Source organism: Microcaecilia unicolor, chromosome 10, assembly GCF_901765095.1.
Source record: "Microcaecilia unicolor chromosome 10, aMicUni1.1, whole genome shotgun sequence".
Taxonomy (NCBI): domain Eukaryota; kingdom Metazoa; phylum Chordata; class Amphibia; order Gymnophiona; family Siphonopidae; genus Microcaecilia; species Microcaecilia unicolor.
The window spans coordinates 54,163,836-54,181,236 of NC_044040.1; the positions used below are offsets into that span (position 1 = coordinate 54,163,836).

General features: G+C 43.5%; 1 protein-coding gene across 1 annotated transcript in view; it reads left to right on the plus strand.

The window, feature by feature from the left end:
• LOC115479087 (ankyrin repeat, SAM and basic leucine zipper domain-containing protein 1-like) overlaps positions 1-16,393 on the plus strand; it is a 71,430-nt gene extending 55,037 nt beyond the window's left edge. The window contains exons 4-6 of the mRNA XM_030216833.1: positions 13,986-14,108; positions 15,856-16,046; positions 16,307-16,393. Of these exons, the coding sequence (XP_030072693.1) occupies positions 13,986-14,108; positions 15,856-16,046; positions 16,307-16,393 (401 nt within the window). The remainder of the gene's footprint in view (positions 1-13,985; positions 14,109-15,855; positions 16,047-16,306) is intronic.
• Positions 16,394-17,401: the final 1,008 nt, after the last annotated feature.

A 17,401-nucleotide genomic window follows, 5' to 3' on the forward strand; every position in this document is an offset into this window, starting at 1 on the left:
GGGGTGGTTCATCAATCGCTTGGAACTGAGAGTGATATTCCAGGCTCTTATCGCCTTCCACAAGACTCTGAAGGGGCTTGCTGTCCGAGTTCTGTCAGACAACATGACAGCGGTGGCCTACTTCTATCGTCAGGGCGGCACTCAGTGCAGGGCCCTGGCCGCGGAGGCCGCTCAGATTTTCCTCTGGGCCGAGCTCCACTTGCATCGGCTGTCGGCAGCTCATATAGCAGGTCAGAGCAACATGCAAGCCGATTTTTCCTCACGCGCATCAATCGACCCCGGCGGAATGGAACTGGCAGAAGAGTTTCTTCAGATTGGTGCCAAATGGGGGGCTCCCAGATTGGATTTAATGGCGTCAAGTACAAACGCCGAAGTCCTTGCTTTTTCAGCAGGAGAGAGATCCTTGCTTGGCGGAGTTGGAGTGCACAGGCTCAATCCTGGCCCTTGGGCCTCCGTATGTGTTCTCTCCTTGGCCCTTGATAGGGCGAGTCCTCCTGCGGATTTGACTTCACCGAGGATTGGTGATTCTCATCGCTCCGGAACTGGCCAATGTGTCCGTGGTATGCGGATCTACGTCAGATGATGGTGGAGCTCCATTTCCTTTCGGTGCCAAATCTGTTGGTTCAAGGCCGGTGACTATGGGGGATCCCTGCCAATTTGGTCTTACAGCCTGGCTCTTGAGAGGGGCGCAATTGAGAGACAAGGGCTACTCTAACAAGGTCATCTCTACTCTCTTGCAGGCCCCAAGTGGTCTACCTCCGCATCTTATGCTTGGATCTGGCGCAAGTTTGAGGTGTGGTATTTTTTTTTTGTTACATTTGTACACCGCGCTTCCCACTCATGGCAGGCTCAATGCGGCTTACATTTGTATACAGGTACTTATTTGTACCTGGGGCAATGGAGGGTTAAGTGACTTGCCCAGAGTCCAAGGAGCTGCCTGTGCGATAAACAACTACGTGGGGCTCCAGTTTCGCCGGTACTGGACGTTTTTGCAGGATGGTTTTACAAAAAGGTCGGGCTTATAATTCCCTGCGGGTTTCAAGTGGCAGCATTGGCATGCTTTCGAGGGAAAGTCCTCGGGCTATCCCTTACTGCTCTTCCGGACATTGTCCGATTTCTCAGAGTGGCGCTTCGGCTCCGTCCTCCCATGCGGTTGCCTTGTCCGGCCTGGAACCTGGGGCTGGTGTTGAAGGCTCTTTAGTGTTCGTATTTCGAGCCGCTTAAGTGAATTTCGGAGAAGGATGTGACTCTCAAGACCATGACATTGGCTAGACGCGTATCTGAGCTTCAGGCGCTGTCCTGTCGAGACCCTTTTCTACAATTCTCGGAGTCCGGAGTAACGATATGTACAGTGCCTTCCTTCCTGCCTAAGTGGTTTTAGCGTTTCACCTGAACCAGCCCATTTTTCTTCCTTTCTTTTCTAGGGAAGACTTTCCGGATTCCTTTGGGCAGTTGCATCTTTTGGAATTCCGTAGGGCTCTGTTGCATCGTCTACAGATGTCAAATGACTTCAGGACTTCTGATCACCTTTTGGTATTGTTGACAGGTCCTCGACGCTGGTGTCCGGCGTCTAAGGCCTCTATAGCCTGTTGGTTCAGGGAAGTAATTTTTTTCTGCGTATCTGCTTTCAGGACGATCTCCGCCTGAAGCGTTTAAGGTGCATTCCACGAGGGCGATGTCTTCCTCGTGGGCTCAAATGGGCACTTTCTCTTCAAGAGATCTGTTGTGTGGCTCCTTGGGTTTCTCAGCTCTCCTTTGTCCTGCATTACAGGCTGGATGTTGCAGCGAAGCAGGACGCGCATTTTGGAGCACAAGTGCTTGCTCTTGGAGGGGCCTGTTCCCACCCTACGTAGGGAGTGCTTTTGTACATCCCATCAGTTAATGGATTCATCTGCTGCTGATGACAAGGAAGGGAAAATTCGGTTCTTACCTTGGTAATTTTCTTTTCTTTAGTCACAGCAGATAAATCCATGATCCCTCCCTGTCTGGCTTTATTTTTTTGTTCAGATCTTTCATGCAGATATTGTATCTCATCAGGAGAAGTTTGAAAACCAGTTTTCGGAATTTCTACATGCTGTTCTATTACAGGAGGTTGAGATCAATTATCCAATTATCCAAATATAGACTGGGTAAATGTAACATCGGGACACGCTACAGAGGTACAATTCCTTGATGAAATCAAAGACAGCTTTATGGAGCAGCTGGTGCAGGAGCCGACGAGAGAAGGAAAAATTCTAGACTTGGTCCTTAGTGGAGCGCATGATCTGGTGAGGGACGTTATGGTACTGGGGTCACTTGATAACAGTGATCATAATATGATCAGTTTTGATATCGACCTTGAAGTAACTGTACACAAAGTCAAATACGTTATCGTTTAACTTTAAAAAAGGAGACTATGATAAAATGAGAAGAACGGTAAAAAAAAAAAACTTGGGGCAACTGAGAGAGTGAAAACTGTACAACAGGCGTGGACGTTGTTCAAAAATACCATCCTGGAGGCCCAGGTCATACATATTCCGCGAATTAGAAAAGAAAGACGGAAGTCCAAAAGACAGCCAGCCTGGTTGAAAAGTGAGGTGAAGGAAGCTATTAGGGCTAAAAGAAACGCCTTCAGAAAATGGAAGAAGGAACTGTCTGAAAATAACAAGAAGCAGCATAAGGAATGTCAAAGCAACTGCAAGGTGCAGATAAAGAAGACCAAGAGGGATTACGAAGAAAAGATAGCATTAGAGGCAAAAAAACATAGTAAAAATTTTTTTCGGTATATTAAAAGCAGGAAGCCGGCAAAAGAATCGGTTGGGCCGGTGGATGACCGAGGGGTAAAAGGGGCGATCAAGGAAGACAAAGACGTAGCGGAGAGATTGAGTAAATTCTTTGCTTCGGTCTTCACCAAGGAAGATTTGGGTGGGATACCGGTGTCGGAAATGGTATTTCAAGCGGACGAGTCGCAGAAACTTACTGACTTCACGGTAAACCTGGAGGACATAATGGGGCAGTTCAGCAAACTGAAGAGTAGCAAATCTCCTGGACCGGATGGTATTCATCCTAGAGTACTGATAGAACTGAAAATTGGAGGGTCATGGGATAGGAGGAAATGTCCTATTGTGGATTAAAAACTGGTTGAAGGATAGGAAACAGAGAGTGGGGTTAAATGGGCAGTATTCACAATGGAGAAGGGTAGTTAGTGGGGTTCCTCAGGGGTCTGTGCTAGGACCGCTGCTTTTTAATATATTTATAAATGATTTAGAGATGGGAGTAACTAGCGAGGTAATTAAATTTGCTGATGACACAAAGTTATTCAAAGTTGTTAAATCGCGACAGGATTGTGAAAAATTACAAGAGGACCTTACGAGACTGGGAGACTGGGCGGCTAAATGGCAGATGACGTTTAATGTGAGCAAGTGCAAGGTGATGCATGTTGGAAAAAAGAACCCGAATTATAGCTACGTCATGCAAGGTTCCACATTAGGAGTTACGGACCAAGAAAGGGATCTGGGTGTCGTCGTCGATAATACACTGAAACCTTCTGCTCAGTGTGCTGCTGCGGCTAGGAAAGCGAATAGAATGTTGGGTATTATTAGGAAAGGTATGGAAAACAGGTGTGAGGATGTTATAATGCCGTTGTATCGCTCCATGGTGCGACCGCACCTTGAGTATTGTGTTCAATTCTGGTCGCCGCATCTCAAGAAAGATATAGTGGAACTGGAAAAGGTGCAGCGAAGGGCGACTAAAATGATAGCGGGGATTGGACAACTTCCCTATGAAGAAAGATTAAGGAGGCTAGGGCTATTCAGCTTGGAGAAGAGACGGCTGAGGGGGAGATATGATAGAGGGATATAAATAATGAGTGGAGTGGAACAGGTGGATATGAAGCGTCTGTTCACGCTTTCCAAAAATCTAGGACTAGGGGCATGCGATGAAACTACAGTGTAGTAAATTTAAAACAAATCGGAGAAAACCTTTCTTCACCCAACGTGTAATTAAACTCTGGAATTCGTTGCCGGAGAAAGTGGTGAAGGCGGTTAGCTTAGCAGAGTTTAAAAAGGGGTTGGACGGTTTCCTAAAGGACAAGTCCATAAACCGCTACTAAATGGACTTGGGAAAAATCCACAATTCCAGGAAGAACATGTATAGAATGTTTGTACGTTTGGGAAGCTTGCCAGGCGCCTTGGCCTGGATTGGCCGCTGTCGTGGACAGGATGCTGGGCTCGATGGACCCTTGGTCTTTTCCTAGTATGGCATTACTTATGTACTTATCGTCGCTCCTTTGTGTGGTTATTGCTCTGGTTCTGGGGCGTTTGTTCGCTGTGAGGAAAATTTATGTTATTTACCTTTATGATTCACTCTGCTTTGGAAATTTCAAATACTGAAGGCAGAAGGGGCTTGCCGTCCAAGGGTCACTGTGGTTTTTCAGTGTTCTCTATCTCCACCTGCTGAGGCGGATACAACCCATCAGTTAATGGATTCATCTGCTGTGACTAAAGGAAAGAAAATTACCAAGGTAAGAACCTAATTTTCCCTTTTTTGCCAATTGCAGAGAGACTTGAGCAGTTGGAAAGACGGGTGGCTTTTGTGGTGGGGCCGGATTTCGGTACTTAAGTACATAAGTAATGCCACACTGGGAAATGACCAAGGGTCCATCGAGCCCAGCATCCTGTCCACGACAGCGGCCAATCCATGCCAAGGGCACCTGGCAAACTTCCCAAACATACAAACATTCTATATATGTTATTCCCGGAATTGTGGATTTTTCCCAAGTCCATTTAGTAGCGGTTTATGGACTTGTCCTTTAGGAAACCGTCTAACCCCCTTTTAAACTCTGCCAAGCTAACTGCCTTCACCTCGTTCTCCGGTAACGAATTCCAGAGTTTAATTACACGTTGGGTGAAGAAATATTTTCTCCAATTTGTTTTAAATTTACTACACTGTAGTTTCATCGCATGCCCTCTAGTCCTAGTATTTTTGGAAAGTGTGAACAAACGCTTCACATCCACCTGTTCCACTCCACTCATTATTTTAAATACCTCTATCGTCTCCCCTCAGCCGTCTCTTCTCCAAGCTGAAAAGCCCTAGCCTCTTTAGTCTTTTTTCATAGGGAAGTTGTCCCATCCTCGCTATCATTTTCGTCGCCCTTCGCTGCACCTTTTCTAATTCTACTATATCTTTCTTGAGATGCGGCGACCAGAATTGAACACAATACTCAAGGTGCAGTCGCACCATGGAGCGATATAACGGCATTATAACATCCTTACACCTGTTTTCCATACCTTTCCTAATAATACCCAACATTCTATTCACTTTCCGAGCCGCAGCAGCACACTGAGCTGAAGGTTTCAGTGTATTATTGACGACGACACCCAGATCCCTTTCTTGGTCCGTAACTCCTAACGTGGAACCTTGCATGACGTAGCTATAATTCGGGTTCCTTTTTCCCACATGCATCACCTTGCACTTGCTCACATTAAACGGCATCTGCCATTTAGCCGCCCAGTCTCGTAAAGTCCTTCTGTAAATTTTCACAATCATGTCGCGAGTTAACGACTTTGAATAATTTTGTGTCATCAGCAAATTTAATTACCTTGCTAGTTACTCCCATCTCTAAATCATTTATAAATATATTAAAAAGCAGTGGTCCTAGCACAAACCCCTGAGGAACCCCACTAACTACCTTTCTCCATTATGAATACTGCCCATTTAACCCCACTCTGTTTCCTATCCTTCAACCAGTTTTTAATCCACAATAGGACTTTTCCATGACCCTCCAGTTTCCTATGTAGCCTTTCATGAGGTACCTGTCAAACAACTTTTGAAAATCCAGATACACAATATCAACCGGCTCCCCTTTGTCCAAATGTTTGTTTACTTCTTCAAAGAATTGAAGTAAATTGGTCAGGCAAGATTTCCCCACAAAAAAGCCGTGCTGACTCGGTCTCAGAAATCCAGTCCTCGGATGTGCTCTGTAATTTTGTTTTTAATAATAGCCTCTACCATTTTCCCTGGCACCGATGTCAGACTCACCGGTCTATAATTTCCCGGATCTCCCCTGGAACCTTTTTTTAAAAATGGGCTTTACATTGGCCACCCTCAATCTTCTGGTACCACGCTTGATTTTAAGGATAAATTGCATGTCACTAGCAGTAGCTCCGAAAGCTCATTTTTCAGTTCTGTCAGTACTCTAGGATGAATACCTTCCGGTCCAGGAGATTTGCTACTCTTCAGTTTGCTGAACTGCCCCATTACGTCATCCAGGTTTACTGTGAAGTCAGTAAGTTTCTCCGACTCGTCCGCTTGAAATATCATTTCCGACACCGATATCCCACCCAAATCTTCCTCGGTGAAGACCGAAGCAAAGAATTCATTCGATCTCTCCGCTACGTCTTTGTCTTCCTTGATCGCCCCTTTTACCCCTCGGTCATCCAGCGGCCCAACCGATTCTTTTGCCGGCTTTCTGCTTTTAATATACCAAAAAATTTTTTTTTACTATGCTTTTTTGCCTCTAATGCTAACTTAAAATGAATCTATTACCTTGGTTACTGTTTCTGTTCCATATTGGTGCTGCAAGCGGAGTTAATGAGCTTAGTCTGATATTTCTAGATTTGTGTGGGGTGGGCGCACTCCGAGATTGGCTAAGACAGTAATGTGGGGATCGGTGGAGTGGGGTGATAGGGGAGTGCCCAACCTAGTGTGGTGGTATTGGGCAGCTCAATTGAAGCTTATCTCTTGCTGGTGCCGGGGGGAACTGTCTCCTACAGCCACATTGGAACAATATATTGTGAAAGAATATTCCCTGGATGCAGCCCTTTGGGCCTCCCTTACTAGTAGAGCCTATAAGCAGATGACGACTAACCCGTTTGTGTCACATTTACTATCCCTGAAAAACAGGCTGAGGGGCTCTCGTGCTTCCTTGTTGCTAGCGCATGTCACCCAGGAGCCAGGATTTTTGATTGGTCTTAGGCGAGCCACATTTGCTGATTGGTCTCACCGCAGCCTTTCTAGGTTTTGTGGTTTTTTGGATTTGGGGGAGATGTACTCTTTTGGGGAAGTGCGGGAGTCTCATGGCTTACCCTCTTCAGATTTCTTCCCATACTTACAGGTTAAGCATTACATTTCTAGTCAGGATTGGCTACGGGTCGACCCTCATGAAACTGAACATTTTGAAAATTTGTGGGTCTCAATCGGGAAGCGCAGGGAAACTATCACTCACATTTACCTGTTTATCAGAGGGTTTGCCTTTGTTAAATACCCCTACATGAAGCTTGGGAGGAGGATTTGGGGGGTGAGTTAAGTGTGAATGAGTGGAAAAAGATATGTCTGGAGGTGAAGAAAGCTTCTATATGTGTTTTGATTAAAGAAAATGCATTCAAAGTTTTGAGTAGATAGTACTATACACCGGCCCTATGTTTCCTGGTACTACAGATATATGTTGGAGGTGTGGGAAAGACACAGGGACTTTTTTACCGTATATGGTATATGGTGGACTTGCGAATAGCTACAGGGATTCTGGCAGGGAGTCGCACAAAGTTTATCTGCAAACCTGGAAATTCTGTTCCCGTGTGATCCCAAGTGGTGCCTGCTTGGCTGGGGTAATTGTAGAGGCTTGAAATGGCAACGCTGCCTCAAATGACTCTGTTTAGCTGCGGCAAAGACTGTTATTGCTGCCCACTGGAACAGAGTAATGGACCGACACTAGTTAACTGGCTCTCAAAACTAGATTTGTTGGGAGAATTAGAGAAACTGACTGAACGCCGCTTGGGGCGATATGACCATACTGCTGAGGAATGGTACATCTAGATCGGTTATTGGTAAAGATTTAGTAGATGGGGGGAGAGGTGGGGTTTGGGGTCTAAGGGGGTAACTTGAGAGTAGTTCTAACGGGAGCTCTGGCTCTACGGAATGGGATATTTGGGGGTGGGTGAGGGGGTTTACTTAGGTTGTCTATAGGCTTAATGTTGTACTCCATTGATTGTGAATGGTTTGCTGTTTTTCAAATCTCAATAAAAATCTATTGTTAAAAAAAACAAAAAACATAAGCGTTGAAATACTGGGCTAGACCAGAGGTTCAAGCCCAGCATCCTGTTTCCAACTGCGGCCAATGCAGGTTACAAGTACCTGGCAAGATCCCAAAACAGTACAATACGTTTTATGCTGCTTATCCTAGAAATAAGCATGCTTCCACATTAGGAGTCGCCGACCAGGAAAAGGATCTAGGAGTCATCGTTGACGATACTTTGAAACCCTTTGCTCAGTGTGCTGCGGCAGCAAAGAAAGCAAATAGAATGTTAGGTATTAGGAAAGGAATGGCAAATAAAAACGAGGATATTATAATGCCTTTGTATCGCTCCATGTTTCGACCGCACCTTAAATACTGTGTACTATTCTGGTTGCCGCATCTCAAAAAAGATATAGTGGAATTAGAAAAGGTACAGAGAAGGGCAAAGAAAATGGTAAAGAGGATGGGACGACTTCCCTATGAGGAAAGGCTAAAGTGGCTAGGGCTCTTCAGCTTGGAGAAAAGACGGCTGAGGGAGATGATAGAGGTCTATAAAATAATGAGTGGAGTGGAAAGGGTAGACATGAAGCTTCTGTTTACTCTTTCCAAAATTACTAGGACTAGGGAGCATTCAATGAAGCTGCAAAATAGTAAATTTAAAACGAATCGGAGAAAACTTTTCTTCACTCAACTTGTAATTAAACTCTGGAATTCGTTGCCAGAGAATGTGGTAAAGGTGATTAACTTAGCGGGATTTACAAAAGGTCTGGATGGCTTCCTAAAGGAAAGGTCCATAGACCATTATTAAAATGGACTTGGGGAAAATCCACTGTTTATTTTTGAGATAACCAGCATAAAATGTATTGAACATTTTGGGATCGTGCCGGGTATTTGTGACCTGGATTGGCCACTGTTGGAAACAGGATGCTGGGCTTGATGGATCTTTGGTTTGTCCCAGTGTGGCAATACTTATGTACTTATGGCTCAGGTGGATGCGGGGATCGGGCTGGTGGTCTTTCATGCGGGAGTGTCAGTTTCCCACCCTAGTTCGGACTGCTTTGGTACATTCCACTAGTCGCTGGACTCATCTGCTGCTGGTGCTAAGGAATGTAAAATTGTCTTACTGGATAATTTTCTTTCCTTTATAGACACAGCAGATGAATCCAGGGTCCCTCCCTTGCTGTTTTTCTCTGTTATGGTTGCAGGTTGCCCAGTTATGAGTCATTGTTCCACTAAGGATTTGTTGCTACACTTTGTTACTGTGAGAGAGGAGGATTTGCTGTTCCTGTTTTCTGTGGTTTCCTGCTTTGTTAGGAGTAATACTGAATAGCCAGACTCTTTCCGTCCCATGAGGCAGTTCAGTGTTCTCTATTTCCACCTGCTGGTAGATGGTCACAACCCATTAGTAGCTGGATTCATCTGCTGTGTCCAAAGGAAAGAAAATTATCCGGTAAGACGTAATGTTATGATTTTTGTTTCCGTTCCTTTCCTAATAATATCCAACATTCTAGTTGATTTCTTAGCCGCTGAGCAGAGGGTTTCAACGTATCATCGATGATACCTAGATCCTCTTCCTGGTCAGTGACTCCTAATGTAGAACCTTGCATCACATAGCTATAATTTGGGTTCCTCTTGCCCACATCCATCACTTTGCACTTGCTCATATTAAACATCTGCCATTTGGACGCCCAGTCTCGAAAGGTCTTCTAATTTTTCACAATCCTCTTGCGATTTAACACTTTGAATAACTTTGTGTTGTCAGCAAATTTAATTACCTCACTAGTTACTCCCATCTCTAAATCATTTTTAAATATGTTAAAAAGCAGTGGTCCCGTCACAGACCCCAGAGGAGCCACACTACCTACCCTTCTCCATTGAGAATACTGACCATTTAACACTACTCTCTGTTTTCTTTTAACCAGTTTTTAATCCACAATAGAACACTACCTCCTATCCCACAACTCTCCAATTTCCTCTGGAGTATTTCATGAGGTACTTTGTCAAATTCCTTTTGAAAATCCAGGTACACAATATGACCAGCTCGCCTTTATCCGCATGTTTGTTCACCCCTTCAAAGAAATGTGTTAGATCAGTGAGGCAAGATTTCCCTTCACTAAATCCATGTTGGCTTTGTCTCATTAATCTATGCTTTTGAATATGCTCTGTAATTTTGTTGTTTGTAATATTTTATTTTTGTTACATTTGTACCCCGCGCTTTCCCACTCATGGCAGGCTCAATGCGGCTTACATGGGGCAATGGAGGGTTAAGTGACTTGCCCAGAGTCACAAGGAGCTACCTGTGCTGGGAATCAAACTCAGTTCCTCAGTTCCCCAGGACCAAAGTCCACCACCCTAACCACTAGGCCACTCCAGTGTCTACCATTTTGCCTGGCACAGACATCACCAGTCTATAATTTCCTGAATCTCCTCTGGAACCTTTATTAAAGATCAGTGTTACATTGGCCACCCTCCAATCTTACAGAACCATGCTTGATTTTAAAGATAAATTACATATTACTGACAATAGCTCCGCAAGTTCATTTTTCAATTCTGTCAGTACTCTGGGATGAATACCATCTGGTCCAGGAGATTTGCTACTCTTCAGTTTGTCAAATTGAGCCATTACATCTTCCAGGTTTATAGAGATTTCATTCAGTTTTTCCGACTCGTTAGCTTTGAATGCCATATCTTGCACCGGTATCTCTCCCAAATCATCCTCGGTGAAGCCCAAAGCAAAGAATTCATTTAATCTCTCCGCTATGGCTTTGTCTTCTCAGAGTGCCCCTTTTACCCCGGTCATTGTTAAGTCCCTCACCTGGTTCCTGGCCTACGCGGCCGATTTGCCGGCGAGTCACAGGCCAGCGGAGATAGCCGGCCATCTTGGATGTGGTTCTTCAGGGTAGGTCGGCCATCTTGGGACTGGCATCTCAGCTTGTGACAGCCATCTTGGAGTTGGACAGCTTCAGGAAGGAAGCCCATATTTGGACGTAAGGTTTCTCTGCTGATGGGGGCAGCCGTCTTGGATCAGCTGAACATGTTTGAGCCTGATTCCTTCACTATTTAAAGCCCTGCCTCCAGTCCCTCGTTGCTTCTGCCTCAATTGTTTGAGATCCACACTGGTGCTCCTTGTCTTCGGTTCCGGTGTTCCTGACCTTGGTTTGTTCCTGGACTATGCGTTGTGTTGCTGCCTGCCTTGACCTTGGACTGTTCCCTGACTATTCTTTGCTCTGCTGTTTACGGGCTCCTGGACTGTGTTTGTTTGTCCACCTGTCTGGTCAGTTGTCATGCAACCCCGCCAGTTCCGGAAGTCCTGCCGGTCGCTTGAACCCAAGGGCTGAACTCCTGGGGGACAGTGGCTAAGTGCAGGTGAAGCTAAGGGTTGTCTGGCTGCTGACCGAGTGCGGTGGCACTCCATCCTCGCCGTGCTCAATTGGGGCACAAGGGCTCACACATCCCCAGTCATAACAGTCATCTAGCGGTCCAACCAATTTCTTTTGCCGGCTTCTTGCTTTTAATATACCTAAAATTTCTACTATGTTTTTGCCTCCAACACAGTTTTGTTTTCAAAGTCCCTCTTTGCCTTCCTTATCAGTACTTTGCATTTGACTTGACATTCCTTATTCTGTTTCTTATTAGTTTTAGACAGTTCCTTTTTCCATTTTCTGAAGGATTTTCTTTTAGCTCTAAAAGCTTCCTTCACCTCACTTTTTAACCATGTTGGCTGTCATTCGGTCTTCCTCTTTTTTTTAATACACAGAATATATTTGGCCTGGGTTTCCAGGGTGGTATTTTTGAACAGCATGCATGCCTGTTGTAAATTTTTGACATTTGCAGCTGCTCCTCTAAGTGTGTTTTGTATTTTTTTCACTGTTCTTCTCATTTTATGATAGTTTCCTTTTTGAAAATTAAATGCTAACATATTTGATTTCCTGTGTGTACTTACTCCAGAGCCGATATCAAATCTGATCATGTTTGATCACTGTTACCAAGCGGCCCCAGCACCATTATCTTCTGATCCAGATCATGCGCTCCACTAAGGACTAGGTCTAGAATTTTTCCTTCTCTTGTTGGCTCCTGTACCAGCTTCTCTATAAAGCAGTTCTTGATTTTCTCAAGGAACTTATTCCCTAGCATGCCCTGATGATACATTGACCCAGTAAATATTGGGCTGAAATTGCCCTTTATTATTGTGTTGCCCAGTTTGTTAGCCTCCCTAATTTCTGATAACATTTCTTCATCTGTTCATCCTGGCCAGGTGGACGGTAGTACAAGTACGATTACTATCCTTTTCCCCTTTACACGTGGAATTTCAATTCATAGGGATTCCAAGATGTGTTTTGTTTCCTGCACAATTTTTGATCTATTTAATTCAAGGTCCTCAACATACAAAGCTACCCCTCTATCAATTCGATCCACTGTATCACTACGATATAATTTGCCCCTGGTATGATAGTCTCCCATTGGTTTTCCTCCTTCCACCAGGTCTCGGAGATGCCTGTTTAATTTTTCATTTAGTGCAATATATTCTAACTCTCCCATCTTTTTTCTTAGGCTTCTGGCATTCACATGTAGACATTTCAAACTGTGTTGTTCCTATTTACATCTTGCTCAGTAGTTGACTGTCTTAATTTGCAATCTTTTGTCTGATTTTTTTTAAGAACCACTGATCTATTATCGGGACACCTTGCTATCGAGGTACCCTATCTTCCCTGTTTTGGTGATACCTTTGAAAGATACCTTGTTCTGTATCATGCTTTTTTGAACAACTGTCAGCCTTCCCATAGGTTCTAATTTAAAAGCCGCTCTATCTCCTTTTTAAATGCCGATGCCAAATGCCAGGTCCCACCCTGGTTTAGGTGGAGCCCATCCTTTTGGAATAGGCTCCCCCTTCCCTTGAATGTGCAGTTCTCCACATTAAATTTCATCTGCCATTTGGATGCTCAGCCTTCCAGTCTCTCGAGGTCCTCCTGCAATTTCTCACAGCCTGCATGTGATTTAACAACTTTGATTAGTTTTGTATCCTCTGCAGATTTGATCATGTCGCTACTTGTTCCTATTTTCAGATCATTTATAAATGTTAAATAGCACTGGTCCCAATACCTATCCCTGCGGCACTATTCATCCTTCGTTTAGGTAACTGGCCATTTAACCCTACTCTGTTTTCTACTTTTCAACCACTTCTCAATCCACAACAGTGTTGTTTCTGTTCCCATGTCTTTTTAATTTTTTCAGGACTCTTTCATGAAGGACTTCATCAAAAATATTCTGAAAATCTAGATACACTACATCAGCTGGCTCAGCTTTATCCACATGTTTGTTCACTTCTTCTTTTTCTTCTTCTTCAAAAAAGTATCAAATCCAGTGAGCCAAGGTTCCCTTGGGTGAATCCATTTTGATTCTGCCCTATTAAACTGTTTGTGTTCAGTAATTTTATTCTTTATAAATGGTTTCAAGGGGGAGAATATTCAGTATAGTTAGCAAAAGAAAATTGTTGGATATCTGTTAAAATAAAGAGCAAAGAATTTACAGTTGTAGATTCTAGAACTGTCACAACTATTGGTAATTTTTTTTTGCCTGCCTTAGGCATAATCGTTATGCTTGCTTATTGATCTTTATATACCGCTTCTACTGAAAAATCACACTTGTTTTGTTACTTTTTGGATATTAACAGATTGTGACAATACATGTGCTATCCCTTTACCAAGTACAGTGTTGTGGCAGCTGCTTTTAAAAATCTGAATATTTGAGGATATTACTGTTAAGGTAAACATAAAGCTTGTTTAACAATTTCAGACTAGCAAGTTGGTGAACAATGTTGAGCGTGTAATTATCAAGGTGCTATGATCTTGGACACTTTGGTCAACTGTGATATTACTATATTTGTTGTTGGAATTTAAATAAAGCCTTCCATTAAATTATATTAAAATCTCATCAAATTAGTTGTATTATGTAGTTGTTGGTAGAGACCTATCTAAAATAGAAGTTTTTTTGACAGGATTGAATGTAGAATCTCGTTTTCAGTTTGGATGGACTCCTTTGATGTATGCTGCTAGTGTAGCTAATCTAGAACTGGTGCGTTTTCTACTGGACAAAGGTGCTAATGCAAGCTTTGATAAAGGTAAGGTAACATATAGAAGTTTTTTATTTTAAAGCATATGGTGGTAAAACTTTTCATATTATTCATTGTTTAGTCCATTGTCTTGAAAAGAAGTTCACTATGAGTTTGTGAAAACATTGTCTGCAATAGTATGGTACTTTATGAAATCATAAATCAGTATCCAAATCGGTGGAACCTATAGCAATGATCCTTTCTAAAGGAATCTGTATTTCCTTTAACACCTAATTCTGTATTATAACCTGTGGATAATAATTTAGCATTTGTAGAACCAATGTCTTCAAAGGTTTCCTAAATTGTCAAGGTCATCAAATAAGACGAGAGGGTGGGAATGAGCACAGAGAGATGAATAAAGCGCTTGTCATCGGCATCCTGGTTGAAGATGCTGAGTTACAAGCATGGACTAGAAGTAGATCTGCGGGCTCAACACTATTTTTATTACTCTGTGTAACTTTTTATCTCCCAATTTTATAGTTTTTGGTATACGTACACATTTTAGATCCACTTCATTTATTTTTGTTTAAAGTTTTAGATATATATCAACTGTATAATGTTGTTGTGTTGTTTATTATTTGTGAGGACTCGAGAGAGAGTGGCTTTGCAGCCAAAACACAGGCCATGTTGGGGTCCACAGGTGCTTTTCTGTTCTATGCTTGTAACGCAGCATCTTGAATAAAGGTCTTGTTACTGTTATCCTGGTCCATCTCTCTGCATTCCCACTCTTTCTTGACATGATTGGTTTTCCATGTGCAAGTGGTTTGATTTGGTTTCTCTTGTTTGTGCAAGGTTATCAAATACTTGCCATTGTGGTGGTAATTTTTTTGCCATATTAGAATAAAACAAAAAAAAGCCCCCTTGGGCTTCTAGTAGTCTGATATCTTTTTTGTTATGGTAACACACAAGACACTGTCACTGGGAACAGAGAAAGCAAGTGAAATGGAAACATTAATTGTTCAGGGGCATAACTAGGCATTAAACAAAATTAAAGCCTATGTATACCTTAATTATGCTGTGTGAATTATACAGATTATACAGCTGCAAATTAGAAGGGAATTTTGAATTGAGTGCAATTGAGCAAAGATCAGAATATATAATTTTGATAAAACATTTAGATAAATGAAGATTCAGTTTGAGCTTCACAAAAATAATGTAGATGTGCTTGGAAGATCAGACAGCGTAAGTGACGATTTTTGTAGTACAAGAAGAAAATTGATAGTGAACAGTGCTGATATTTAATTTTAGTGAGTGCAGTATGATAGAAACATGTTATGTTCCTTGTTCTAAATTGATATAAATGCTGTTCCAGGCAAAATGGCCGTGACATATTGAGCTGGTTGTCTGCTCCGAAACAATGCCCATGGGGACAGTTGGATCTCCATACTTCACCAATGGAAGTATAAGCCGCTAGGTGGTGTCTGTGAAGAAACAGTGTGTTTTAAGCCTGTAAAATGTATTGGGTATTTTCTTGCCTTAATTCCTGAAGTGTATGTCTTCTAGTGGCCAGCAGGTGGTGCAGTAACAGGGTCCCTTCCCAGTTCAGTTTTTTTGCGAGTTTAGTTTTTTTGGTAGTGTTAGGAGATTAGCAGTGAGCTGATGGTGATTGGCAGCGGCCAGCAGACACTGGAGATGCCTGACCTAACACAAGAGCAACTGGATGGTTTCAGCAAGGAGGAGAATCAGGACTGGCCTGCACAGAGTTCTTCTGAGGGGAGACCAGACTTCTTGTGAACAAAGGCCTGTGCATTGGCAGGGCCAGGTGCCAGGCCAGCTGAAATCCAGCAGATCTATATGCTAGAGCAGCAGTGGCTAGTCCAACAGCAGCTGCGACACGAGACATGGGAAGAGCGACAGCGGCGAGAGTTCCAGCTGCAGAAATTGAAGATGAAGATGGAAATGGCTTGTATCCAAAGCTCCAGCCCAACCCCTGCACCAAGGCCAGAGGTAGGATCCGCAGCCCGGATCGGACCTAACTTGTTTTCGCAGTTAGGTATCCATCTATGTCACCACTGTATCAAACTGCCTTTGAAAAAATTTGCCGCCTCAGTGAGATTCCTCAAAGACTGGGTGCATTGTCTGGGAGGAAAGGTCACTGGTAGAGCACTTGAGGCATTCTAAGGACTGTCCATGTAAATGTGCTCCCAGTTTGAGGAGGTGCACAAAGCTTTGTTGAACCGTTATGCCTTTACCCCCGAGACCTACAGACTAAAGTTCCAGACTTTGCAAAAGGGGTGGATGATACTCACAGCGAGTTCAAGATACCAGCATCAGTGCTGGCTCAGCAGAGCTGAAGTTAAAACCCTGGAGGACTGCCAAAACCTGATGGTCCTGGAGCAGTTTCTTCAGCTTTGTCGTCCAGAGGTGTTATATTCTGTGCATTATTATTTTTTTATCACTTTGTTTGTAAGCCACATTGAACTTGAGTCTGTTTCGAGCTAATGTGGGGTATAAATGTCATGAATAAATAAACATGTTCAAGATCACCAGCCCTGAACTCCAGAGAAAGCGGCTGAGTTGGCTGACATCTTTATGGTTAACCGTCCCTGGTTGGCAAAGAGAAGCTGTTCTTATCCGCAGCAGCTGGGATCTAACGACAGCCAGGTCCATAAGCCAAATATCCCAGTAACCTCCAAGGCTGCCAGCAAACACTCCAAAGTTCCCCAAAAACCTAAAGACTTTAGGCATGAGCACTCTTGTTATCAGTGTGTGCACAGGACATTTCAAAGCAGATTGCCCAGATAATCCCTAGGCTGCACTGAGGAGCATTCCAGTTCCTGCACCTAAGCTGGTGTCTTTCGTGGGTGGCTCCAGTACCACAAAGGAGACCCACACAGTTGCCGCAGCTCAAAAGGTTATTGGCCATTCATCAAGCAAGGAAGCAGATGGATTTCCACAACAGTACAACACCCCAATAACTGTGAATCAGACCCAGGTGGCTCAGCTTGTGGACACTGGCTGTAGCATAACTTTGTTACGACCAGCGCTAGTGCCGGAAGATGCTATTCTACCAGGGTGCACTGCAAAGGTAGTGCTAGCCAATGGATACAGAGAGAGAGACTACCCGTTGATGAGTATTCCTGGATTAGGGTACCTAATTCCTGGATACAGAGAAGTAGGCACTTATTCTTACATACCCTCCCACCTCCCCCTGCAGTTGATTCCGTGCTATAGTATTGTGCTGCTGGTCCTGTGCTGTCGCAGGCAGGAAGGGGGATGCGGCTCATGTTCGTAAAAGCATATTTAACATTTTAATGCTCCACACTGGGATGTGGATGACATCACCCACATGTGAGAATGAA